Source organism: Ipomoea nil, unplaced genomic scaffold (assembly GCF_001879475.1).
Source record: "Ipomoea nil cultivar Tokyo-kokei standard unplaced genomic scaffold, Asagao_1.1 scaffold1562, whole genome shotgun sequence".
Lineage (NCBI taxonomy): Eukaryota > Viridiplantae > Streptophyta > Magnoliopsida > Solanales > Convolvulaceae > Ipomoea > Ipomoea nil.
Genome location: NW_017617990.1, coordinates 409,023 through 435,428, shown reverse-complemented (window position 1 = coordinate 435,428; position 26,406 = coordinate 409,023). Strand labels below are relative to the sequence as shown.

The 26,406-nt window shown below is 35.6% G+C and overlaps 2 protein-coding genes and 1 long non-coding RNA gene across 6 annotated transcripts; 1 reads left to right on the top strand and 2 right to left on the bottom strand.

Moving 5' to 3' along the window:
• The first annotated feature begins 181 nt into the window (after positions 1 to 181).
• LOC109189766 lies at positions 182 to 21,372 on the top strand. Its single transcript, XR_002055628.1, has 3 exons — positions 182 to 193; positions 13,948 to 13,954; positions 21,296 to 21,372. It is a non-coding gene; the product is annotated as an uncharacterized LOC109189766 (long non-coding RNA).
• LOC109189764 (Golgi to ER traffic protein 4 homolog) lies at positions 6,655 to 13,295 on the bottom strand. 4 transcript variants are annotated; one of them, XM_019340382.1, is made up of 14 exons: positions 13,049 to 13,294; positions 11,663 to 11,722; positions 11,417 to 11,521; positions 11,162 to 11,241; positions 10,983 to 11,061; positions 10,559 to 10,640; positions 9,755 to 9,911; positions 9,132 to 9,222; positions 8,807 to 8,890; positions 8,591 to 8,637; positions 7,684 to 7,812; positions 7,199 to 7,283; positions 7,001 to 7,081; positions 6,655 to 6,861 (listed from the first exon to the last, which is right to left on the bottom strand). In XM_019340382.1, the coding sequence occupies exons 3-14, from the start codon at positions 11,462 to 11,464 to the stop codon at positions 6,844 to 6,846; spliced, it is 981 nt and encodes a 326-aa protein (XP_019195927.1). In that variant the 5' UTR covers positions 11,465 to 11,521; positions 11,663 to 11,722; positions 13,049 to 13,294; the 3' UTR covers positions 6,655 to 6,843. The 4 variants fall into 4 exon arrangements, with proteins under 4 accessions (XP_019195927.1, XP_019195929.1, XP_019195928.1 ...); XM_019340384.1 differs by having other exon boundaries at positions 11,417 to 11,511; XM_019340383.1 differs by having other exon boundaries at positions 11,417 to 11,500.
• On the bottom strand, positions 15,138 to 24,740 carry LOC109189763 (apyrase 2-like). The gene is made up of 9 exons (XM_019340381.1): positions 24,193 to 24,740; positions 23,924 to 24,052; positions 23,781 to 23,837; positions 23,546 to 23,638; positions 22,087 to 22,292; positions 16,875 to 16,966; positions 16,073 to 16,290; positions 15,751 to 15,943; positions 15,138 to 15,632 (listed from the first exon to the last, which is right to left on the bottom strand). The coding sequence occupies exons 1-9, from the start codon at positions 24,496 to 24,498 to the stop codon at positions 15,526 to 15,528; spliced, it is 1,401 nt and encodes a 466-aa protein (XP_019195926.1). The 5' UTR covers positions 24,499 to 24,740; the 3' UTR covers positions 15,138 to 15,525.
• Between the last annotated feature and the right edge of the window lie 1,666 nt (positions 24,741 to 26,406).

Sequence of the window (26,406 nt, the reverse complement as noted above, 5' to 3'; positions counted from 1 at the left end):
TCTGTCTCTTGTAGCAGTGAGCTTTGATGTGTCCTAGTTTGTGGCAATAGTAGCACCTTATTCTTCTTCGGTGTCGGAAGTGCTGTTGTGACACTTCTTGTGTCTCGGTTTGATGATTCTCACTAGTGTCTGTGCTTGGAGTCCTGGGTCTTTCGGTAAGCTCCTTGATTTCTTGTAGTAGTTTAGCTTCTTTGTTTTTGAAGTCTAATAGTTCGTTTTGAGCTTCTTTGTATTGTTTCTCTATTCGTTCTTTTTCATTCTTCAAATAGTGATTATCTTCCATGAGTTCCAAATTTTTCTTGATTATTTGCTCTCACTTGGCATTTAGTTGAGTGTATGCCTCTAGTAACTCTTGCATGTCATCGCTATTGTTGCTTTCATGGCTAGCGGTGAAGGCTACGAAATTTGTGTTGCTGTCATCTTCTTCACTATCTGAGTCATCGCTTAGGGTTGTTATATATGTTTTATTTTTCCTTTTCAAGTATGTGGCACATTCTGATTGGATGTGTCCAAAACCTTTGCATTCATAGCACTGTATTCCTTCTGTATTTGAACTGTCTCTTCTTTTTGAAATAGATTGATTTTGTCCAGTTGGGAAGTCCCCTTGATTGATTGAAGCACTTTTGTTTCTAAATTTGTTGAATTGTTTGAGAACTCTGTTGAAATTCTTTGTTAGGAGAGCGATTGACTGTTCTATGGTTTCAGTATCAATTTCTGGACTTCCTTTCTGCTTTGATTGGAACGCAATTCCTTTGTCATTATCTTTTCCTTTTTGCAGTATCTCAAGCTCATATGTTTGAAGATTTCTCATTAGATCACTCAGTTTGTAGGTGTTTAGATCTTTATGTTTTTGAATAGCGGTGACTTTCATTTGGAATCTTCCGGGTAGTGAGCGTAGTACCTTTTTGACGATCCTATGTTCGGGTATAGGTTCGCCTAAGTTGAATGCATCTCCGGATATACTTAAAACTCTGGCACTGAATTGGGTGATGCTTTCTTCCTCTTCCATTTTCAGGTTTTCAAATTCAGTTTGTATCATCTGAAGCTTAGATTGTCTTACAGTTGTGTTTCCATCATGATGATTGCACAATATACTCCACGCAATTTTGGCTATGCGAGTGGAGGCAATCAGTTTGAAGGTATCTTCGCTCACAGCTCCATAGATTGCATTCATTGCCTTCGAGTTGAAGTTATATTCTGTTTTTTTCTTCTTCACTCCAGTCAATTTTAGGTTTTATGTTTCCTTTATCATCAACTGGAGTTTTCCATCCGTTTTCTATAGCATTCCAAACACCTTCTCCTTGTGCCAAGATGTATATTTGCATTCTGGCTTTCCAGTAGGAAAAATTCGTGCCAATGAGGGCAGGTGGCCTAGTGCTTGACAGTCCTTCTCTGGGAAACTCCATTAGGATCCTGCTAATAACTTAAGCAGTTTGGCTCTGATACCAATTGAAAATTTGTAAAGCGCAGCACCGAAACTGAAGTTGTAACACAAATAATTTGTAACGCAGTTCGGGCAAACAACCCTAATCTGCGAGGCACTTCTCAATTTGAGAACTTGCCTAAATCCACTAAAAGCTCAATATTTAAAGTACACTGTTTGGAACCTGAGATTACACAATAGAATGATCTTTCCTACCAAACTATTGAAACCAAACACATGTACTACTTTCTAGGGGAATTTAGTATCTTATTCTCAAAGACTCTCGTACCTCACAAGATTAATGTTGAATGCTTGAATTCTACAAGAAAGGACAACCCCTATTTATAGTAGTTATTCCTAACAGATTCGTGAATAATAAAGCTATTCCTAATCAGACTAGAACTAAAAACTTCAATAACACTTCCTTTTAGAACTAGTACTCTTCAATAACTACTCCTCTTAGGCTTGGTATTCCTTTATAGATCTAGAATTCCTTTTGCACATAACTTTGACAAAACACTTTGAGTCAACAATTATTATTATTATTATTATTATTATTATTATTATTATTATTATTATTATTATTATTATTATTATTATTACCCTTAGGTCATTTTACATGTTAATCTAAACAGCTAATTTTTTTAAATATATTGTTATCAATCGTTGATATAATTCGCTAGTCAAATTCACTAATATAATCCGCTAACGCTAACCGCTAAGTGCTGATTGTCAAACAAGGACATTGCGAGGTAGTTCTCACTTCAATTTGTTGTGTGATTTGAATACTCTCTTTGTCAACAAATGTCTCAAGTAGTTAATATGCCAACTTTGATTGGGATGGGGTTCGAACCTAAGACCTTTCTTATTGAAATCAATAAGTTAACGGTGAACTAACAGAAATTAACGGAAAATATAATATTTAACGGAAAAGTTAACGGATAATCATATTCATTAAGGATAAATTAGGAAATCTTAAGGAAAAATTAAAATCCGATCAATCTGAGCCATTCATTTGATTAAAAAATTTGACCGCTATTTTTTCTACCCATTATAGGCCTAACTCTCTTGGGCTCTTATTAGTATAGTAGACTAGCATTTTGTACGCGCAATGCGTGAAAACCAATGCCCAATATTAAAATATTGTAAAGTAACACAATTCCTTAAAGTGATGATACTTTTGAATTATCATATATTTGAATATAGAGATCAAAACAATATATATATATATATATATATATATATATATATATATATATATATATATATATATATAATAATTTACAAATAATACTAAGCTAACAACTACATATATGATATATTGATATGTATACACAAATAATATATATATACATATTATTTATAATTAAAATTTAATATTCATATAAATATTTAATTAAAATATAATTTATAATTAAATTAATTGTTATATGATCATTTTAATAAAAGGATAACTAAAAATAGGAAAAAGATATGATAGATGTAGGTGTATGGTAAGATTGGTGGACATATTAAATACTAACGGTGTTATAACGGTGTAAGGGTAATTTTGTCCAATACAAATCAAATGTACAACAATTAAAGCAAGATGTATATATTTATTAGCATATAAAAAAGGGACAAAAATCAAGGACATAACTTGTATTGGCACTTATTATGTTTTTAGATTAGATTACTATTACTATTTCCTAACAAATTCCGTTTATAAAAATATAAAATTATATTCTTCAAATGATTTGTTTAATATTTAATTATGATGCCAAGTACCAAGTACCTTATGATTTGTTGAATAGTGAATAGGTTAAAGTGTACTAATCTAAATCTAATCCTCTAAAAACATAACTCTTAATTCAAGTTATAATCTGATTTATGTATGTTTTTTAGTTAATGTTGTACTATATAATTTTTTAGACAAAAAAATCCTCTATAGTGTATGTGACTCTTTTAGATGTAGTATCTATTCATATATACTTTCTCAATCTACTGAAACCCAACAAGTCAATACCGCCCCCACTAAGTCTCAAACCCATGACCTTCCACTTGGGAGTCATGCCGCCGACTTTGACAATATAAGAAATAAATTTGATTTCATTTAGATTTTAATTAAATGTTACCATAATTTTTGTTTAAAAAATTATATATTATTATTTTTAAAAAAATAATATAATTAATAATTTAACATTGAATATTAATATTGGGCATATATTTTGTGCACATCGCACATATAAAATACTAATCTAAAAATATAATAAGTCACAATCCATATTATATCTCTGATTTATGTCCATTTGTTCAATTAAATTTTTTTTTTATACATTATGCTATAAGAGTTGTACTATATAATTTTTTGCACAAAAACATCTCTATCGACTATTGTTAAAATTTCTGTTATTTTTTTCTCATTATTATTACCATGCACATGAATACACAATAAAGATATTATATTCTTTAATGGTAATAATGTATATAGACATTATATATTAGAATAATATAAGAAATAATTTTGATTTCATTTATATATATATATATATATATATATATATATATATATATATATATATATATATATATCAAGTTCTTGTGCGGTTAAATATCTCCCGTGCAGTTGTACGGTTATTAATGCGTGTGAGTTTTGTACTTAAGGTGCATGAGTGTGTATTTAATGTGAATACAAAACTCACACACATTAATAACCGTACAATCGCACGGTAGATATTTAACCGCACAAGAACTTGATATATATATATATATATATATATATATATATATATATATATATATCGTTTTGACAATGAATTAATAGAGGGGTTGGATATCGCAAATTTATTAGAAGTCACATCTATATTCAATCTACTAATGACGAACAATTTAAGTGGATACAAATTGAATCAGAGCAAATTTAGCATCTAATCTACTAATGACGAACACTTTAAGTGGATACAGATTGAATCAGAGCAAATTTAGTTAAAATTGTAGTCAAAATTCATGATATGCTCTGTATTTGGAAACAATAATAAAATTGAAAAACATGAATTTCGATTGAAATTATATTTCAGTAAACACACACACACAAGAGGTTTAATTTCCGTGCTAAAATTCAATATTGTCTTTTGATATGTACATCTGTCTGACTTTGCGAGTTGTTCCCTTTTGGCTGTGGCCTAATATTCTTTTTCTTTAAAAAAAAAAGAGTATTTTACTCAAAATGGTCCCTCGACTATAGCTAAATTCACAAATTGGTTTTCGACTTTTAATTTCAATCAATTAAGTCCTTAACTTTGTAATTTTAACACAATTTGGTCCTTTGTCTATTTGACTGTTTGTTGACTGCACATTTTAGGATATATATGTAATTTCATGGTCCATCGTCGATTTTTTAAGGTTCCGGTTGCATTTCTAGACCGCACTGTTACATTTGAATCCACTGTCGGCACTGCACCCCATGCCGGAGAGATTATAGCTTTTGATAGATAGATCGCCGAAGTCCCTGGAGTGGCTCTTCGAGAAAGCTGTGACTCCAAGCGATGTAGGCAAGCTGAACCGGCTCGGGATCCCCAAGCAGAAAGCGGAGAAGCACTTCCCCCCTCGAAACGGCGCTGTCACCTCCAAGAGCGTTCTCTAAGCTGAACCGGCTCGTGATCCCCAAGCAGCAAGCGAAGAAGCACTTCTCCCTCCGAAACAACGATGTCACCTCCAAGAGCGTTCTCTTGAGCTTTGCACGTGAAACTACATATATATCCTCAAAGATCGCAGTCAACAAACGGTCAAATAGATGGAGGACCAAATCGTGTCAAAATTGCAAAGTTAAGGACTTAATTGGTTGAAATTGAAAGTCGAGGACCAATTTGTGAATTTAGCTATAGTCGAGGGACCATTTTGGGTATTTACTCTAAAAAAAAAATGAAGGCTAAAGATATTTACAAATCATTATTGCATAGACTATGGTCTCACACAAAATAAAAAGTACATTTTTAATATACTAAAAGTACATTATTTATGTACATAAGGTACATTTTTTGAAAGTACATTTTTAATATATTAAGGGTACATGATTTTATATAATGTACCTTCAGTACAAAAATAATGTACTTTTAATATATTAAAAATGTATCTGATATTCATGGTCCACGCAATAATTTGTCGATATTTACTGGGGCAATACTGTTAGACAAGCATCATTAATCAAGAAAAATGACTTAAATGTGTAAGTAGGCATAAGGCATATGCAATTCCCAAAATATGACGTTGCTGGGGATTGGACGAAAATATGAGAAACACGTTTGGAAAATGCATTTTATCACATTTCCGGTCAAACATGAAACGCAAGTGGGACTTGCGTTTCTCGAGAAACGCAAATCCCACTTACGTTTCTCTCTTTTTTTTTTTTTTTTTTTTTCTTGTCTTCCCCGCCTTCTCCTTCGCCGGAGAAACCAGGGACCAGTTTTGGTCGCAGGCTTCTCCGACGAAGGAGAAGGCAACCAATGTCAGAAGGGGTGCCAAAACTAGAATTGAGAACGGGGAAAGACTGGCGGCCGAAAGCGCAGCGGCGGTGTAGGATTTGGATTGGGTTTGGGAGAAGCAACACTAAGTATTGATTGCAAAGAGTGAAGGGTCGCTTTCACGGTCATTGAATTCAGATCTTTTGCCTGTGGGCGCTGTTGTTGTAGGCATAATTGACGTTGCTGCGGTTATGGCAGTGGCAACGGGTGGTGGGGGAGAACTGCTACTATTAAGCGATGACATTTGTGCAATATTGTTATTTCCACTATTGGGACTGCCCTGAATTTTATCTCCATCTTCATCTGCTTCCTAGGCTTCTTGTTGGTCCGTCGCTAGAGAGGACACACACACACACACACACACACACACACACACAAAAGAGAAACGCAAGTAGGATTTACGTTTCTCGAGAAACGCAAGTCCCACTTGCGTTTCATGTTTGACCGGAAATGTGATACCCAAACGTGTTTTTCATATTTTCGCCCTTTCATAAATACATGTGCCTACTTACACATTTCAGTCATTTTTTTCCATTAATCATTATAAACAATTTTATTTTAGTTAAGCAAGAATTTAGAAAGTGCATTGCATGTTTGCATTATAGAAACCACAGAAAAAGAATATAGAATTATAATAAGCCAGCCAAGTGATCCATTAATCATTATAAACAATTTTATTTTAGTTAAGCAAGAATTTAGAAAGTGCATTGCATGTTTGCATTATAGAAACCACAGAAAAAGAATATAGAATTATAATAAGCCAGCCAAGTGAAACAACAAAACTGTCAATACATAAATGGCCCACCATTTAGATGCATATACATATTCAACTCAACTGCACTGCACTGCACTGCAAATGATTTCATCGAACCAACTGCTGTTGTAGCTCATTAGCAAACGCAACTCAAACACTCATATCGCCTATTCACCTCCCATCATCTGGGAATGGGGACACAATACGAAAACCGTGTGATGAATTAGGATTTGAAGGAGATTTTTCATCAGCATTATGATAGTGTTTGTTTCGCGGGTTTAGAGCCCGGGAATGAGAATAAAAGCATCTCAACAGGAATGTTACCTTAAAGATATCTCCAAACATCCCCTGCAGTGGATTCTGGCGTCGTAATCCATAAAACTTCTCCGCTATTTCATCTAACAACTACACAGCCATCAAGATAAATGAGGCAAATAACTGCAAGCTTGATCTGACCCAAGCATGTTTTACCCAAAATATCGAACAGATGGTAAAGTATTTCAAGTAGGAGATATTGCAGACCTCATAAAATGTTGGTTCTCTTTCTATACTGAGCTTGTAGACCACCCTCAACTTATTAAACAGAGGGATTGCATCTCTCTGCAACCTGCATTATAATTATCATTCAAATGCAGTAGCAAACAGCTCTTTAGACTCTAAATTGCAAAATACAGAGAGGAAAAAGTGTTGATGGTCTAATTCATTACATAAAAACACAATGCTCTCATAATCAGATGGTACTAGAGGAAACTGACACCTTATAAGTGGAAATTTCTATAATTACTATGCTATTTTGCAACAAATATAGCTGGGAATTAAAAAGAATTCAACCATAAAAATGATAAAATGAAAAACAAAACCTAAAAGAATTAACGTAATTGTCTTCAAACCAAATTCTAAGTGGATGAAGCATAGCATTTGAGACAGTTCTGCAAGAAGGTCTTGAAAGAAACCCTTGCTTTATAAGATATTTGGAAGAAAATAATGATAAAATGTAGTCAACTTACGTCAGAAGAAGATAACTGATGAACTGCATTAATTCTGATTCAGGAAATTCAAGCTCCTTAGAGCTGACTTGTTTTTTTAACTCATCCATAAGATAGTTGGCATCTCGTAGGTTGCCCAGGGATAAATACCTAGCAGTATGAAAAAACCACAAGTAACCAATCTTGATTGCATATAAATACAAGGAAAATTCTTCTATGCCAATCCATAACAAACTAACAATGCCAGATACAAAAAATTGAAATTTTTTGACAAATTACAAAATGTACCCCATCCGTTAGACCGTTACTATTTTTAGTATCCGACATTGTTACAAAATCAGTAAGGAAGTGGCTCCCATAAATACAATAGAATAATAGCAGTGAGATTCTTGAATGGAGTCACTTCCATATATTCTGTATCTTTAACATAAATGTTAGATGTTAGTTACATTCTCACTCACACTTGGTCCTCTTAAGTTCTATTGGTGAAATTGATCGATCACCTAATACTTATGGCATCAAGCATGATGCCCAACGCACAGCACTATGCAGTGCTGCATAATTAGTTTCCCATAAGCAAAATTGGTCCTGCTATATTTTAAACATGAAAACAGAACATCAAAAGTTCACAGTAAATTACCATGTCCTATCTAGGAAGATTTTAAAAAAAATACTCATTTTCTTCACAAATCTCAAACATCATCTCTCATTTCACAAGACAAGACTGGATGTAAGAATAAACATATGAAAGGGAATAGCAGCACACAAAGTTTCGTAAGTACAGTGCAAACATTGTAAAATTTTAAAAACTGAAAATGTAAATCGTAAAGTTGAGAATATACAGAAATTCATGCCTAAGAACTCTGGTACCAAAGTTCAAAATACGGCAACCAGAGTAGCAAGATCAGTACGTAATGTTCATACTTACATTAAAACTGCCCGAGCAATAGCCAAATCTTCTTCTCCAGGGTAACACTGCATATCAAGAAATACAATTCACATGTGTCCATCAAACAAATCATTAAGAGAAAATGAGAAATTCTGCATACAATAAATAACATATCAACAACTTTATGAAGTTTATAGCATTTTCTCAGCTGAGCCTATAAAAAGAAATTATAAATTGAAGAAGATGAAGTCTAACCTTGCCCATGAAATTGATAACAGTTGAAGTGAATTTCTTTGGATTCTTCCCTCTCACAAAATGGAAAGATACTTTACCCATGTCCTATGAACCATAAATATGTTAGATACAAGATGAACAAGAAGCATTAATATATTACTCTGTATTTCATACTAATTTTGCATGTCCAGTGGAGCATTAATCAAAGAAATTAATAGCTAACAGAACAGAATCACCATAATACGTCAATAATATATCAATTATACATATATACACACGCACACAAATATATGTATATATTAGAATGAAGTGTAAAAGAGGAAATGAACCAGTACTAGAAACGCACCACCTCAGGTGACTCTGAGAATATATATTCGGCCAACATGTCATGAAGCTCTGGAGATCCATACTTATGTGCTCCAAATTCAGAGGACCACCTGAGGCAAAAGTTTAAAGAGTCATTTGCATACATTATAGAAAAGAAATAATCAACAAGTAGGTCCAATCTCAGCCCCAATTCACCATCATACTTTAAGACCAACCATTTGACCCATACCCTGATCCATTAACCCATATTTGTGTCAGGGTATATTACACTATTACAGTAATACAAGCCTCCAACAAATAATAATAATAATAATAATAATAATAATAATAATAATAATAATAATAATAATAAAGCAGATATTTAATATCCAGTGTATTCACTATTCTCTGTATTTCTGATGACTCTTTGTCCTCATAGATTAAATAGATAATACTTATTCATCAATGACTTTTTTTGTTGACCCATTACGGCATTACCCCCCCCCCCCCCCCCCCCCCCACACACACACACACAAAAGAAGAAGAAGAAGAAGAAGAAGCAAATTCCTTGATGTATTTTACAAGTGTTCCTGATGAACTGCCTCAAAATGTTATTGATAGGAACACTCATGTATGCACCCATAGAAAGAATTAGAGCCTTACTTGAGGGCAGCTTTCAAAAAGGATGTACAAGCCTCTACTCGTGTCTTTGCTGCAGTGAGGACTTCTGCAAGTTTTTGCATGTCATCATCATCAGCTAGCTCCAAATTTTGTGGCACTGTAATTCTAGGAAACTTCTTGTGGATTTTCCTGATGCGGTCTAAAGATTAAATATGTCATAACCAAGTGCAAAACCAAAACATTTAGAAGTTCTTCAAGAGCCACATCAATTCAATATATGATATATGTGGCTCAGACATAAATAAAAGTGACACAATATTTTGGAGAGGAGTTTGATTAAAGAAAAAGTGCAAGGCTCTTGATAGATGCACTATTTACTGTGGGTAGATTTTGCAGTTACAATTTCTGAAGAACATTTGCAGTGACAATCTTACTTCCTTAAACCGAGGGAATATATTCATGTTATAACTAATACAGGTCAGCAGAATGCAGAAAACTTCACTTTAGAGCATTCTTCTTTGTACCACTCTTTAAAAGAAGAATCCCCCATGTTAAAAAAAAATTGTTGCCTCACTTTCTTTCAGAAATTGCTGAGAGAGGGAAAACTGCAACTTGCAAGTGGACAAAAAGCCAATTTTGAATACTTTTTGACACAATGGTATATGGGGTTGGGGGGGATCATACATTGTTCTTCCCTTCTAAAGTACTAAGAGAATACCAGTTGAGACAACTAGCGCACGATAGATCAGAACAATCATATTAGACACAAATAGGAAATATAATGCATGAAAGAAGATACAAAGATTTACATTAGCTTGATTCACATAAGAATTAAGAAATACTAACCAAGAGTGTCATCATCATAAGAGAAGTTTCCTTTTACAAGGGTGTCCACAAACAAAACAGCAAGCTCGCCCCCACAGGTAATCTACATGATGAAGAAACCAAATGCAATTCATTTGAAAAGAAGTTACTTGCAGGGTAAGGATTGTTTTCATATCCTACTCGTTTTCTGATTTCTACACCTTTTCATCTAGCTTCTGCTATTCAGATGGTGAAAATCTATCTGGATATCTGTACAATGTGCTTGAGGTATAATAAGACTAATAACCATTTTATCAAGTTGATAACTCCAGTCCTCATTTATCAGTTTCATTATAGAAAATTGTTTTTCCAATCAATAAAGGCCCTTGCAGGTTACACATTCCAAAAGGCTTGTGCTAATTACTAATCAAACTGATAGCAAATATGTAAGTGAGAAAAGTATAACCTGTTCCATTTCCAATTGTGCACAGGCCCCAAACTGAAGAAAATCCAATGCATCAGAAAACCTCTCAGCGCCCACATATCTGGAACAAACCAGTAAAAGTCGGTAATTCAAGATGTGATCAATAATAGAGTATTAGAGTAAAAAGAATCTAAAGAAAGGAGAAATGACAGCAATGGAACCTGGCACTAATAGACTTAAACATCTGCTGAGCTCCATAGTAGTTTCCATCTTTCATAACCTTCTCCAACTTGTCAATATTCTACAATCTCAACCAAAAAATAAAAAATTAAAAAATTAAACTAATAGAAATGAATCTTCCCACATATCCAATCAATGGCAAAACCCATAAAATATCAAATTAAGAATGAAGAAGAAAAATGTCTAGAAAATTGAGAATGACAGTAGAGTAGGATTAGATTGGATGGGTTATTTACCTCCTGAGCAGGAGGGAGTATGGCTCGCCTGACCCTCTCTCGCAACATACTTATAGCCCGTCAGTTCACAGCTTCTCACTGGGCCTGCCACAAAACCGGCAACCTCTGAATCACAAGTTCATCAATCTATATTTATTATACTAGCATCTAATTAATGTCCAATTTAAATACCAAAGATAATGAGAAATAGAATTGGGAAATTTGAATAACGCATAAATGACAATAAGTATTGCATGTGATCAAAACCTGAGATCCGGTTGGTGTGAAAGGAGATATAGATTGTCTTAGAGGGTTTGTTGTCTCATGCTAAAGAAAGAAACAGAAGGGGAAGGGAATTAGGAAAAAATAAGAATTCAGGAAAAGAACAAAGACACAAACGAGAACAGTGAAGATGTCGAAGAGAGACACATTTGTCCTAGGGCAATTGTTTCCGTAGAGAACATGTTATGTTATAGACAAATACGGAGACCGGAGTACTATAATTTATCCCCTTTCAATTTTTTTTTATTTTTTTTTTGAAAAAGGTAAAATAGATCACCTTTTTCGAGGAAATATAGAATACCTGGAACATTTAAATAAGTTTGATAACCATCCAATTTTACATGAAAGTGTTATTAAAATTTTTACAAATTATAAATGTAATTAAGCTCATAAATTTGCTATTTTGGTGCTTTAAAACTTCAAAATTAATTTCTTAAAAAAAAAAAAAACTTCAAAATTAATTAATGAAAACAACCTCACAGTAGGGATGTCAATTGGACTAGCTCACTAGGTTTTGGGCTAATTTTACAGGGTTGTTGACCTGTTTGGGCTAAATAGTCTTTTTTGTTTAATTTTTTGATTGGATTGGCCCTAATCTTGAATTATGAATTATTGGGCTTATCCAGCATGCTAAATCAATGAACTTATAATCAAGCATTAACATAATTCACATGCAACAAATCCATAATCAACATAAAGTTTTTTAAAAAAAAAAAAAAAAAAAAAAGCACAAATCTACAATCAATATACCGAAAACATGTAGTTTTCAAATAAATAAATGCAATGCATATAATAATTCACTCAAATAAATTCGTAAACAAATAAACCTACTGCTTATATTCATAAACCAAATAAGTATCTAAAATGAAAACAAAATAAACTAACAGCTCGTTTGGTTCGCTGGAAAATATTTGAATGGAAATAGGATTGAAATTCTATGGAAAATAAATTCCAAAAAAATAGATTTCATTGTTTGGTAGGTGGAAAAGAAATTACTGGGAATATGAATTCCATTGTTTGGTTGAGTTTGGAATGGTAAGGAATAAGGTGTATAATGACAAATATAACCCTACACAACAATAATAATATAATAATAAGAGTAATTAATAAAGAATGATGAGAGTAAAATTGTCATATTAATTTTCCATGGAAAACCTTTTCCATGGAAAACAAAATATCTAACAAGAGCTAGTAATTTGTTTTCCTCATTCTCAAGAAAAACTTTTTCCAATGAAAAATGTTTTTCATCCAACCAAACAACATAAAACATCATTTTCCTTCACTTTTAGGAAAACATTTTCCATGGAAAATGTTTTCCATCCAACCAAACAACCCCTAAATGTTTACGTTTGAAGAAATCAAATAAATTACTTGTAGTTGCCGGGATTGAGCAGGCGATGGCAGTCCGCAGTCCGGTTGGAGGTCGGTGGTCGACGGTCGGCAATCTCAGCAGTCGACGATCGGCATCTCTACAATCTCGGCTTCTCGCGTCGACAGTTCTCTGTTCTCGCCTTCTCGCGTCGCAATAGCCAACAAGGACAGGGACTATAGCTTGATTTAGAATTGAAATTTGCTAGACACCCAGAAGTTGCTTGAAATTTTGGGCTTCCAAATTTCTCTCCTAATCTATGTTCTCTCAGCCAACAAGGACTAAGACCGCAAATTATGTCGTGCAACCGAATGCACCATGCGCATGGTGCATTCGATGTAAAACGACGTCGTTTTGGTTAAAAAACGCGCGTCCCACTTAAAAAAGAAATCAAGTTCGATTTCCGGTAATAGTATTTTTATATATCCATAAATTCATAACTATATATCCACAAATTCATAACTATATATCCACAGTGAATGAATGAACTAAATATCCACAACGAATGAACTAAATATCCACAATGATTGAACTAAATATCCACAATGAATGAACTAAATATCCATAAATTCATAACTATATATCCATAAATTCATAACTATATATCCACAGTGAATAAATGAAGTAAATATCTACAATGAATGAACTAAATATCCACAATGAATGAACTAAATATCCATAAATTCATAACTATAAATCCAAAAATTCATAACTATATATCCACAATAATGCTATTGCCGAGAATCAAACCTGATTTTTTTTTTTTAAAATGGGACGCGCGTTTTTAGTCAAAACAACGTCGTTTTGCATCGTATGCACCATGCGCATGGTGCATTCGGTTGCACAGCATAACTATTGGACTGAGACTAGAGTTTGATTTTGAATTGGAATTTGTCAGAAGCCCAGAAGTAGCTTGGAATTTTGGGGCTTCAAATTTCTCTCCAAATCTTGGGCTTCAAATTATATTTTCTCTATTTCACCATTTTAATTGAAATGTTGATAGACGGTCCGGCTCGACAATCCGGTGGATTAGCCCAACTTAACCCAGTAACCCTATAGGGCCAGCCCAATTATCTTGTTTTTTATTGGGTTGATTTTATTGGATTTTAGCCCTATAATTTTTAGGGCTTATTGGGCCAGCCCATTGGTTTAGGGCCAAATTGACATCCCTGACTGGCGGCCAACAATGATCGTAGACTTCATCCGAGTAGAAGGCAACCATTGGAGATGACGGCTAATGATTGCCTTCTCCATCAGAGAGGGAGACCAATCGATAGCCTTCTTCAAAGAGGACAACCGACAATCGATCGTTGATTGTCGATTGTCAATTTTTCTTCGATTGTTACGGTCAAGGAAGCCAATAGTGGTCAACGGCAGTTAGTGGCGGTCAACGATGACCTATATATTAACCCATTTCACTATATTGAAGTGTGTAATTACACTTTTAAAAAGTTTAAGTAGCTAATTGCATTTTCATATAAAATTAGAGATCCTATTTAAACCTTTTTTCCTTTTTAACATTTTTTTTATCTTATATTTAAGAAATATTATTTCTACCTTTAAAAAAATAAAATAAATGATATGAATGCAGCTTGATCAAACCCACTGTTCTCTTCATCCTTCTTTTTTTAACCCAATAAAATAGTTATAACATTATGGTGATTAGGTGTAGTTTGATCCTAAAAAATGAAAGGCACAGCTCTTCCCTCCCACCCATGTATACATAGAAGAATTTTTGGTTAATTTATTTATTCCAATATAGAATAGAGCTGTTTTACAATTTACTTAAAACTTAAGCAGTCAGCTGAGCTATAACTGCTTGTACGGGAAGCTTTGAAGTGTGTACTGAGAATGGAATAAGACAATAAGTGAAGGGTGGAATGGTGGCATTGCTCGAATTTACAGGTTTGCCACCTGGAGCCAGAGCTGATGATTCGTTGCAAAATTGTGTAGATTTGATGTTAGGTGCTTAACAAGGTTAATGTTGAACAGCTTTTCATTATCATTTGTTGCTGCACTAATTTATGTGGCATTTGCAAACTCATAGGAGGCATCGAAACCCAGAACTGAATAATCTCTGTATATAAAAAGTAAAAAGTGGGGTATGTATCTTTAATTTTTTTGGCTTTACAAGAATGCATACATATCTATTCATTCTTCACATGTAACAAAATGTCAGAAGAACCACAAAAAGAAAGCTCTCATTATTGATATGACCTGCAATGCAATGCTATGCTCCCCTTCTGGCCAGAGCCTCCAGAGAAATAAAATATAGAAAATAGACAGACAGTAGAAAAAAGCTCTTCTCTCTGTATAGTCAGTCACTCATACAGGAAGGATATGATATTCTTTCCAGGGCCAGCAGAACAGAATTGGCTTCTAGAAGCTGCATTCCAAAAATTGCTTACCCTTGATAACTAATAATGCTGTAAATGAATAAGGCTGAATAATCAATCAAGCATTCCTGCAGTTAATTCAATTATGATACAACTTCAAGGGCACTGCCTAATGGCCATGCTGCCTCAACAAAGGAATTCTGGTATTCCACTTGTTTTACCAAAGTGATCTCTTGCTGAGGATCAATCCCTGAAAACACAAGCATGAATGAATGCAATTAGTTTAACAACAATAATCCTTGTCCTTCCATGCCCATGGTAATATGATACATCATTTCTGTGCTTCCTGCAAATGCAATATCACTTACCAAACCCATCTACAAGCAGAGTGAACTGATAAACAAGATCCATGCACAGGTACGGCAAGTTATCCGCACTAACACTAGTATATTTAGATTTGGCATCCTCAAGTCCGGTTTCACAAGCATCTTGAGCTGCACTCTCAAAATCAGCAGGGCGAACTTTTGCAACAGGAGCAGCAGTTGCATTAATGAACCCAACCTACATAATATGCATATTGTGATCAGCATCACATAAAACAGTGCACCAAAATTTCCCTACACCACAAGTTAGTATTATAACCCATGAAAATGTATGTACACAATCATCTTTTCCAAAAGAAATATATACCTCTGCAGCCCTGTCAAAGAAGAATGAAGCAACAAAGAGATTCCTCTGACCATCGCCTCCACCTCCATTCCACACTCCACCAAAAGTGCATTTCATGGATGTGCAAATTGACTCATTGACTTTAAGAGCCTTAATAGATACCTCTCTGCAACTCTTCATGTTTGAACCATAAGGCAAAGGTGATGCAGGGTAAATTTCCCCTCCGTACTTATATGACCCTTGCAAACCACACACTCACATAGTCAATCAATCAATACACTCAATTTACAAAAGAAGATATAAGGGTACAAGATATATCTTCTTTTTGGATAAGGGTACAAGATATAGCTTAATCATTTCATTTTCCTAACCTTCAATGAAGTTAACAATTAAAAAAAAAATGAGATTCAAAACGTGAATTGGAAAACAAATAACTAAACAAGAGTCCATCTCACTAGTGAAAGCCCGTATGTATGAGCATTTGTGTTATCTATGTTCTATGGCACATTTATTTCTCAGCTTGGTTCATGTTGCAGCTTTCAGAGCCAGAACGTAGTTTTTTCTTTAATCATTATTTTGCTATATCCTGACTTGCACCCCCCCCCCCCCCCCCCCCCCTCTCCCCTGGCCACAACCCAAAAAAAAAAAAAAAAAAAAAAAAAAAAACAAAAACAAAAACAAAACAAAAAAACAAAACAAAAAGAAATAAACAATTTTAGTCAGGAAGGCGGGAGGTAAAAAAAAATAAAAAATAAAAAAATTGAACATGTATAAACCCAAAATGCAAAACAAATAGTGCTACCAGTTCATAAGGGAATAGTACCAGCATATCCTGCCAAGATGCAAGGATTCCCAGAGTTTTCTGTGACCTTCAAAATCTCAGCTCGAGCTGCTAGTAATCCATAGTGCAAATAACTGTAATGGAAATGAAAAACATATTATGGAGATAGAAGATACAGATTATTTTAATATAAAGAACGCATCACTACTCTGGATTAGCAACAATGCATACCCCTTCTAGCCATGTACAAACACAAGGAAAAGATCAGAAAGTGACAATGGGTACTCTAAGTTCTAAAATTATCTTAATTCTTGTTGCTAGAAAGAAGGGACATCAACGTAATGTGTTTGTTCTATTTTCTGTGTGTTCTTCTTCACTGTTACACTTAGATATATATACTACCACAATTGACTGTTTTACAACTCTTCACTTCCTAGTCTATTTAATTCTATGCCTTTCCATCTTCTATAACTGTTTATATCTAACACTCCCCCTCAAGCTGGAGCATAGATATTAATCATGCCCAGCTTGTTACAAATATACTCAACCCTGTCCCTGCTAAGCCCTTTGGTGAACACATCAGCTAGTTGATCGCCGCTACGAACATGAGCCATGGAAATGAGGCCTTGTTGAATCTTTTCACGCACAAAATGACAATCTACCTCAATATGTTTGGTACGCTCATGGAACACTGGATTGTTTGAAATATGTATCGCTGCTTGATTATCACACCATAAACGTATGGGCTTCATCACTTCCACACCAACCTCCTTCAACATATTGTGCACCCAAGTTATTTCACACGTCACATGAGCCATCGCCCTATACTCAGATTCTGCACTGGACCGAGCCACAACAGTCTGTTTCTTGCTTTTCCAAGAAACCAAATTACCTCCTACGAACACACAATACCCTGTTGTGGACTTCCTGTCACTTAACGAACCTGCCCAATCAGTATCCGAAAATGCCTCAACTCTGGCATGTCCATGATCAGCATATAGAATGCCTTTACCTGGTGCATTCTTGAGATACTTTACAATTCGAACTGCTGCCTCCCAATGAGTTCGCATGGGTGCTTGCATGAACTGACTTACCACACTGACTGGAAAAGCAATATCAGGACGCGTAATGGTGAGATAATTCAACTTTCCCACCAACTTCCTATATCTTTCTGGAGAATCAAAGGCCTCCCCCTCACCAGCCACAAGTCTCACACCCTGCTCCATAGGGGTCTCACATGGTTTTGATCCCAACAACCCAGTATCATCAAGCAGATCTAACACATATTTCCTTTGGGAGAGAAATATTCCTTTCCGAGAGCGAGCAACTTCAATCCCTAAAAAATACTTCAACACTCCCAAATCTTTCGTGTGAAACTTTTCTTTGAGGAAAGATTTAAGAGCTTCAGTACCTACTGCATCATTACCTGTGATTACTATATCATCAACATAAACAATCAAGAGAATGCACCCAACATTAGTATGCTTGAAAAAGACAGTATGATCACACTGACTCCTTTGCATACCAAACTCCATAATCACACTACTAAACCTCCCAAACCAAGCTCGTGGAGATTGCTTCAGGCCATATAGAGACTTTTTCAATTTACACACCCTTCCAGACTTCCCCTGAGCAACAAACCCAGGAGGTTGCTCCATGTAGACTTCCTCAACCAAATCACCATGTAAAAAGGCATTTTTGGCATCTAGCTGATACAGAGGCCAGTGGTTAGATGCAGCTAAGGAAATAAAAATACGAACTGAAGCTATCTTAGCTACCGGGGAGAAAGTTTCTGTATAATCAACACCATAAGTCTGTGTATATCCTTTTGCTACAAGACGAGCTTTAAGTCTGGCCACAGACCCATTAGGGTTCATTTTCACAACATAAACCCACTTGCAACCAACTGCAGTCTTACCGACCGGGAGGGGTACCAAATCCCAAGTATGGTTTTCCTCAAGAGCAGTCATCTCATCCTCCATTGCATGTCTCCACCCATCATGTGCTAAAGCCTGACTCAAAGTGTTTGGAACTGACACAGAATCTAAACGTGATAGAAAGGTGCGAGATGATAATGGTAAATGATCATAAGACACAAAAGATGAAATAGGATTTTGACAACGTCGTTTACCTTTACGAAGGGCAATGTGAAGATCCAGATCATTTGACGAAGATTCTGGTAAGGAAGAAGTATTCACTTGTGGTTCGGGTGGTGCCACTTCATCTCTCGGCTGCCGAGTATACACCTGTGTAATGGGAGGTCTAGAAACAGACTCGACAGGTATGGTAACAGTATATGTAAGAAAGTCATTGTCTTGAGTAGATCCATACCCAGACGACCCAACACCCCCAGTGAACACCATGTTTTCAAAGAAAGTAACATTAGCTGACACTAAATACCTCCCCAAGTCAGGTGAATAGCATCTATAACCCTTCTGAGTATGCGAGTATCCCAGGAATATACACTTAAGAGATTTTGGATCAAGTTTTCGGCGTTGTGGACGAACATCCTGGACAAAACAAGTACATCCAAATATTTTGGGTGGGAGATGAAAAAGAGGTTCAGTCGGATACACTAAAGAATAAGGAATTTGACCTTGAAGGACTGACGAAGGCATCCGATTGATCAGGAAACATGCTGTATGAACAACATCAGACCAAAAGACTTTAGACACTTTCATTTGAAACAAAATTGCCCGAGCTACTTCTAACAAATGACGGTTTTTCCTTTCTGCCACTCCATTCTGCTGAGGTGTATACGCACACGAGGATTGATGAACTATCCCATGTTGGCCCATATAAGTGGAAAAGGGTTTAGAGAAATATTCTTGTGCATTGTCACTTCGCACACACTTAATAGTTTTATTAAACTGGGTTTTGATCTCAGCACAAAAACTACAAAAAATTGTAAACAACTCATCTCTAGATTTCATAAGATATAACCATGTACACCTAGAGAAGTCGTCCACAAAGGTTACGAAATATCTAAACCCATTCTTCCCTGTGACATGACAAGGACCCCAGACATCAGAATGAACAAGTTCAAATACAGATCGTACTCTTTTATTGACACGAGGAGGGTAGGAAACCCGACAATGCTTAGCAAACTCACACGACTCACACTGCAAAGTAGACAGTGATTCTAAGCTAGGGAAGAGTTTCTTTATGACTGACAGTGATGGGTGACCATATCGACAATGTAGCTGGAAATGAGAGGTATTACTCAACATGGCCTTGGACGGAGATATAGATTGTTCTAACACATACAGTCCTCCGACTTCCTTCCCATTACCAATAATCTTCTTCGTCAAAAGACTGAAAGAAACAATAACCCGAAAAAAAATGAGACAGAACAATTCAAAAACCGTGTGATCTGGCTAACAGAGAGCAAATTAAAGGGAAACTTTGGAAGATATAATATAGATGACAAGGGTAATGATGAGGCTGCACCAGCACTACCTCTTCCCAAAACTGGAATGGATGACCCATCTGCTAGAGTAACCATAACCCCAGGATTAGATGGAGAATGTGGAAAAAACCTTAGAATTACCTGTCATATGGTCACTAGCTCCAGAGTCAATGACCCACTGTGTAGACGAAGAAGACACACGCAACAGGATTACCTGTTTGGACAAAGGTTGCAGAAGAAAACGGTTGACTGGATGGAGACTGCATAGGAGAAGACATTTTCAGTTGATTGAACGCTGCTAACTCCTCATCTGTCATAATTACCATATGTCCTTCAGATCCGGAGGTTGTGTTAACAAACCTTTGTTGCCTGGGTAATTTAGGACATTGATTTTTGAAATGGCCCGGTTCTCCACAATTGAAACATACCCTTGGTCCTCCACGACCTCCTCCACGGCCTCTTCCACCACGTCCTCGTTGGCGACCACCTCCACTTTGACTATTATACCCTTCATTAGTATAATTTCCTTGAGATACAAACACACTTCCATCACTATTGCTCCCTTGTGATATAAAAACACTCTTCTCAACCGGTTCATTATTGTCAACACTTACTGCTGCATTTTGTATCTGAGAAAATACTTGGTCCAACGACCCTAATTCCTTGTTTCCCAATAATTATGACCTAAGAATCTCATACTCTTTGTCAAGCCCAGAAATCCAACTAAAAGCAATTAACTGATCACGTTGTTCTTTCATTGTTTTCACATCAGTTGTAATAGGCATTGCAGTGCATAAAGCTTCACTTAAGCTTTTAAAATCATAATAGTAGTCTCTCAGATCTCGACCTTTTTTATTAGGTCTATAGACATCTTGAGACAACTGATATAATTTTCTCAAATTACTTGTCCCACTGAAACATTCAGATACTAACTCCCACACTGCTTTAACCGTGGTACAATGTTGCATTGATAAAATCACCTTTCTATCAATACAATTAATTACCCGTGATAATAAAGCTTTATCATCTATTTCCCATTCTTTATTATCTGCAGGGCAATCTTTATCTAAATGGTCACCTTTACCCATTCCATCTAAATTAATTTTAACCAAGAATTTCCATTCAGCAAAATTAGACCATCAGCAGCCAATACTACATCAATTAATTTAGATGGAGTAGATACAACAGTAATATTCTTATTACTTCCTTCTGCCATGAATGTCTATTCACGTTGATGCTGTTACAAATTAATTGATAGACCACTATTTGGAGACTTCTGGAAGTAGTGATTCAACAGCCCAAAAACTTAAAGCAACAATGAACTGCTTATTCACGTTCAACCTAGGTTCGGAAACCCTAAGTGCAATCATCCACAAACCAAAACTCCACACAACATACCTGGGCAAAGCCTACTCCTCACGGCGAGTTCCCCGGAGTAATCGCCGTCGTTGATGGTGGCCGGAGAACGCCTCACGCGCCGGCGCGTGGCGTCGGAGCAGCTGGACGACGGCGGCGAGTGGTGGCGCGTGGAAGCTCTGATGGCGGCGCGGCTTGAGACCTGGCGGCGCCTCCTCCTTCCGATCACGGCCCACTACTTCACTCTCGCCGGCTCTGATACCATGTTGCTAGAAAGAAGGGACATCAACGTAATGTGTTTGTTCTATTTTCTGTGTGTTCTTCTTCACTGCTACACTTAGATATATATACTACCACAATGGACTGTTTTACAACTCTTCACTTCCTAGTCTATTTAATTCTATGCCTTTCCATCTTCTATAACTGTTTATATCTAACAATTCTCATTAAGGAACAAAGCATATATTAATTGTAGAGAATGAGACAGACCTGTGAACGTAAAGGTAATATTTCCTTCCCTTAAGATACATTTCCTGCACATATTTATCTTCTGGATCTGATAATTTTGGTGCCTTTTGAGCATCCGACTCTGAGATGGCATAAGCCATTTGCACAGATCCACCACCAAGATCAACTACACCAACAGTTTCAGAATATTCTTTACCCAAATTGCCTAGGAGATAGTTAATAGTCACCTGCAGAGATAGATGAAAGTCAAGCAAAAAATCCATAAATGCATCTAGTTATTGTACAACCTATGCTCAAATGGCAGCTTTAAAGTTTACCATGTGGTTGTCACAAAGTGTGGAACTGTGGATGCTAACTACCAAATGGGAATGGATTGCTAAAGGCTAATGGGAAACAGAGACTGGTACTTCCTTCAAAGGACCATCAGTATATTTCCAACTCAACTAAAAAGGAATACCACTAGCAAAAGGACAAAGAAAAGAATGGCCACAACTTGTCTGAAACCAGTAGTTCTCTTAAAATTCCATAAAGTTACACAAAAAAACAGATAATAAGGTATACATTAAACAAATATCCTTGTTCAGCATTTATAAAACAAACAGTATATATGTAAATCAGTAAATGCACACGTGCACAACAAACACAGATAAATATATATGTAGATGCATAGATAGATACACATCCATTATCAGCATAGCTTATCACCTAAATTTCTAACAGGTAATACCCACCTCAGCTGAATCTGAACTAGCCAATCATTTTAAAATAATATGCCAGTTCACTTTACAACTGTTTGCATTTGCAAAAAAATCTTTTAGGTGAGATTTTTTTTAATAGGTAAGGAAGTGTATTAAAAGTACCCAGGGGTTGCAACCTAGATATACCAAGAATACAGAACACTAGGAAAGGCTCTCCAGTCTCCAAAAATAACCCCAAGAATTTCCCACCAGTGCCCAAAAGAAGACCTATCTGCAGAAAAGCTATACAGACATCACAACAAACACCTGATATATATCTTTTAAGCGAGATTAAATCAATGATGCTTTAAGAAATGCCAGGTGTCATGTTTATTTCATAAAGCAATTATAAAACTACCGAGTGGGTATTTTATTTCATACATAAAGTAATACCAAATTTATCTGTAAACTGAATATCTCATTTTATACAATGGGGAAGGACATTTCATGTAAAACAAAGTTAGGAATAACTAGAATGACTACTTGAAATGAAATGAAAATTGCATAACATACATATGGGACAGTTTTGTAATTAAACAGGTCAATGGTTTTCCATTCATGAAATGGAAGGAATATCCATTTTGGGCATCAATGATAACTAGGAACTCTTATTATCTCACATACTCATCCTCTCCAAGCATTTCCCCAAGCTCAAATTCCGAATCAGAAAGGTATCTCAGTTTTTTATAAGAATTCAAAGTACACATTAGCATGTAAAAACTGTAAATATAAAATTAACATACCCACTCATAAGCACCTTCCTGACTTCCATCCAGGACAGTAACCCAATCAGGTTGTGACTTGAGGCTGCTTTTGGTCTTTAAAAAATCCCTCACCTTCATCAATAGAACTTAATTTAATTGATGTAAGAAGCAATAAATTTTGAAGAATAAGGTAGCAAATTAGGATACAAGACACATCCACTAAATAAAAGAAACAATATATAATATTGGACTTGAAAGAAAATAATAGACTTACTGCTTGCAGAATCCTATCAGGGGCATCGCCTTCTAATTGTCTCAAACCTGCAGTTGCCTGTATATACATCCATGTGAATTACATTTTGAATGAATGGCAACAAAAATCCTTTCTCGCTTTTTGACAAAGTTGTAGTTACTAACCCCAACTCTGACTGGGGTGTTGTGGCGCAAAGGCTGAGGAACTACTGCCTCTGCCTTTTCAAGAAGTGGTTTAATAGAGTTTGCAGCAGCCTCAGGATCAGTTGGATAAGCACTCAAACCTGGTTTTAACTGTGGAATAGAGAGACAGAACAATAATTAATTAATTAATTAATTAATATAATATATATACAGCTGAACAGAAGTAATGGATTCGCAGAGTAAAATGCAGTTAGAAAGACAATTTTATAAGCAAGCAAAGCAATAAGTACCTGGTGGAAAAGTTCGAGATTATTGCCGATAGGAACGAGATCGAGGTTCTGGTCAAAACAGAAAACGTGCACTCTACTGCCAGAACTACCGGCGTCAAATATGACGGCGTACTTGTTAGATCCGAAGTTGGGAGAGAATTTGCGGTTGAGGGAGTCGACGGAATCGGAAGGCGATCGCGATCGAAAGAGAAGGAAAGTTATAAGCAGGAGAGGAAGAGCGATGAGGAGGAGGACGCCACGGTATCTGAGGATCTTGTCGGAGAGGGAGTCGTGCTGGCCGCGATTGCGCTTGAGTGTCTTCTCCATTTGATCTAGTGGAATGTGCAGCGGTTGTGCCTCCAGGAGCTCAAGGGCCGACGGCGATCGGTGACGGATCTGGCCGTTCCCCGACGTGTCAAGGGGTGGGACCTGGTGGGTATCCTGCACAGACTCCAGCTCTTCAGAGTGGGTTGTGACGCTCTCTACTCTCTCTGGGACACGCAGCTCCACCCACTTCAATCCGCCAATGCAAACTCACTGCAGTCTGCACACTCCTACACCACCAAATGCGCAATTTAGCGGGAGACACGCTGGGGAAATTATCACACTAACTGCAACTTTTTAAATGTTTGAGATTTTACTTTTTACAACGAAAAGGAAAAAAGGAAACTTTCAAGTGCTAATCATAAAATTGTAAATTCGAGTTATGGGTTTTTTTTTTTTTTTTTAACTAATTAGAATGGCATCCAGGTTATCCATTCAATTCAAATGGATAGTCATAGGTTCAAACTTTGGTGAGGATTAGTTTCAAGGAGATTTTAAATTATGAAATTTTCATCATATTCGCGATTGAGGATCAAAATACCATGGAGAAAGTATTTTCGTTTCCGGCCATGGAATCGAATGGACCTCCGACTCCGTGGCCGGAGACGAAGATACATTCTTCTTCTTTGGCCGAAGACGAAGAAACCTTCTTTGACCATTGAAACGAAGCCTTTTTTTTAGATTGTTAATAATGATATCGCTTTTTATATGGCAAACACCATCGACTATAATAGACACTATGAGCACAAAGCACCACGCTTCTGTTGTCAAATCGTGTTTCATGCTTAGTCTACCGTCATACAAAGAACCCAAAAAATAGATGTATGAATTTGACTTTGTTATGAACACTAGTGTACAAGTATTTGAGAGTCATATCATGCATGAGCATCTCAATTGCTATTGAGTGATAGATTGTGAGCAATAACACATGATCAAGTATGACGAACACAATGTGGGAATTACATCAACGTGGTGGCAACCAAACAATGGTCCTCCCACATAATGAATTGCTAATTTACACATTCAGTATCTTGTTGCCCATAGTAAGGGTCCTGGTGGGGGCGAGGGAGTTTCGCCTTACACATCCTACAATTTATCTCCTTCACGGGTCTTCAAAACCAAGATTGCAAAAATCGCTAGGCAATTTTTTTTTTTTTTTAAATAAGAGTATGTTTGAAGAGTTTATTTAGAAGCTTATAGCTTGTTTTAAGCTACTAATAAGCTATAAGCTCTATTTGATAATGTTCTTTCTCAAAATAAGCCCGTAATTTAAAATAAGAGTTTATTTTAGAACGCTACCTTAAGTAACGTTCCAAAATAAACTATTAGCTTCCTAATTATTATTATTATTATTATTATTATTATTATTATTATTATTATTATTATATGAAGGAGATTCACATCAATATTCTTACTTCATTATGGGATGCTAGATCATGATTATGCTAATATAGTTTTATTTCAAAATGTTAATTTTTTTAAAGACAAAATGTTAAATTTTTATATGTAAACAAACTAATTTAGATTGTATGAAGATGTCATTTTTTGTCCTTATCATATTTAAGACTTGGTAATCTAAAAACATAATAAGTCTCAATCAAAGTTATATATCTCATTTATGTCAATGTTTTTAATGCTAATCATTTTGTACATTGTGCTTTTAGAGTTGTATCATACAATTTTATGGACAAAAATACCCTTACTGTTATAACTTCCATTATCTTTTCCATTACTTTTACCATGCACATGCATCCACCATATATTTTCTTATATTCTTTAATGATAATAATATTTATAAGATATTATATATTCATTATATATTGAATTAATATAATAACTAACTTTTATTTCACTTAGATTTTAATTAGTAAAAAATTGTTAGTTATTTTTTAAAAATATTAATATTGGACA

What these genes read in the sequence shown, in the direction of transcription:
- LOC109189764 (XM_019340385.1), bottom strand. Translation starts at nt 11,464, where the DNA reads ATGTTGCGAGAGAGGGTCAGGCGAGCCATACTCCCTCCTGCTCAGGAG. An exon ending in TTTAAGTCTATTAGTGCCAG is followed by an intron (nt 11,062 to 11,161) that starts GTTCCATTGCTG and finishes GGTTTGTTCCAG; the next exon opens with ATATGTGGGCGCTGAGAGGT. An exon ending in CACAATTGGAAATGGAACAG is followed by an intron (nt 10,641 to 10,982) that starts GTTATACTTTTC and finishes TTCATCATGTAG; the next exon opens with ATTACCTGTGGGGGCGAGCT.
- LOC109189763 (XM_019340381.1), bottom strand. Translation starts at nt 24,498, where the DNA reads ATGGAGAAGACACTCAAGCGCAATCGCGGCCAGCACGACTCCCTCTCC. An exon ending in CTGATAGGATTCTGCAAGCA is followed by an intron (nt 23,639 to 23,780) that starts GTAAGTCTATTA and finishes CTATTGATGAAG; the next exon opens with GTGAGGGATTTTTTAAAGAC. An exon ending in AGGAAGGTGCTTATGAGTGG is followed by an intron (nt 22,293 to 23,545) that starts GTATGTTAATTT and finishes CTATCTCTGCAG; the next exon opens with GTGACTATTAACTATCTCCT.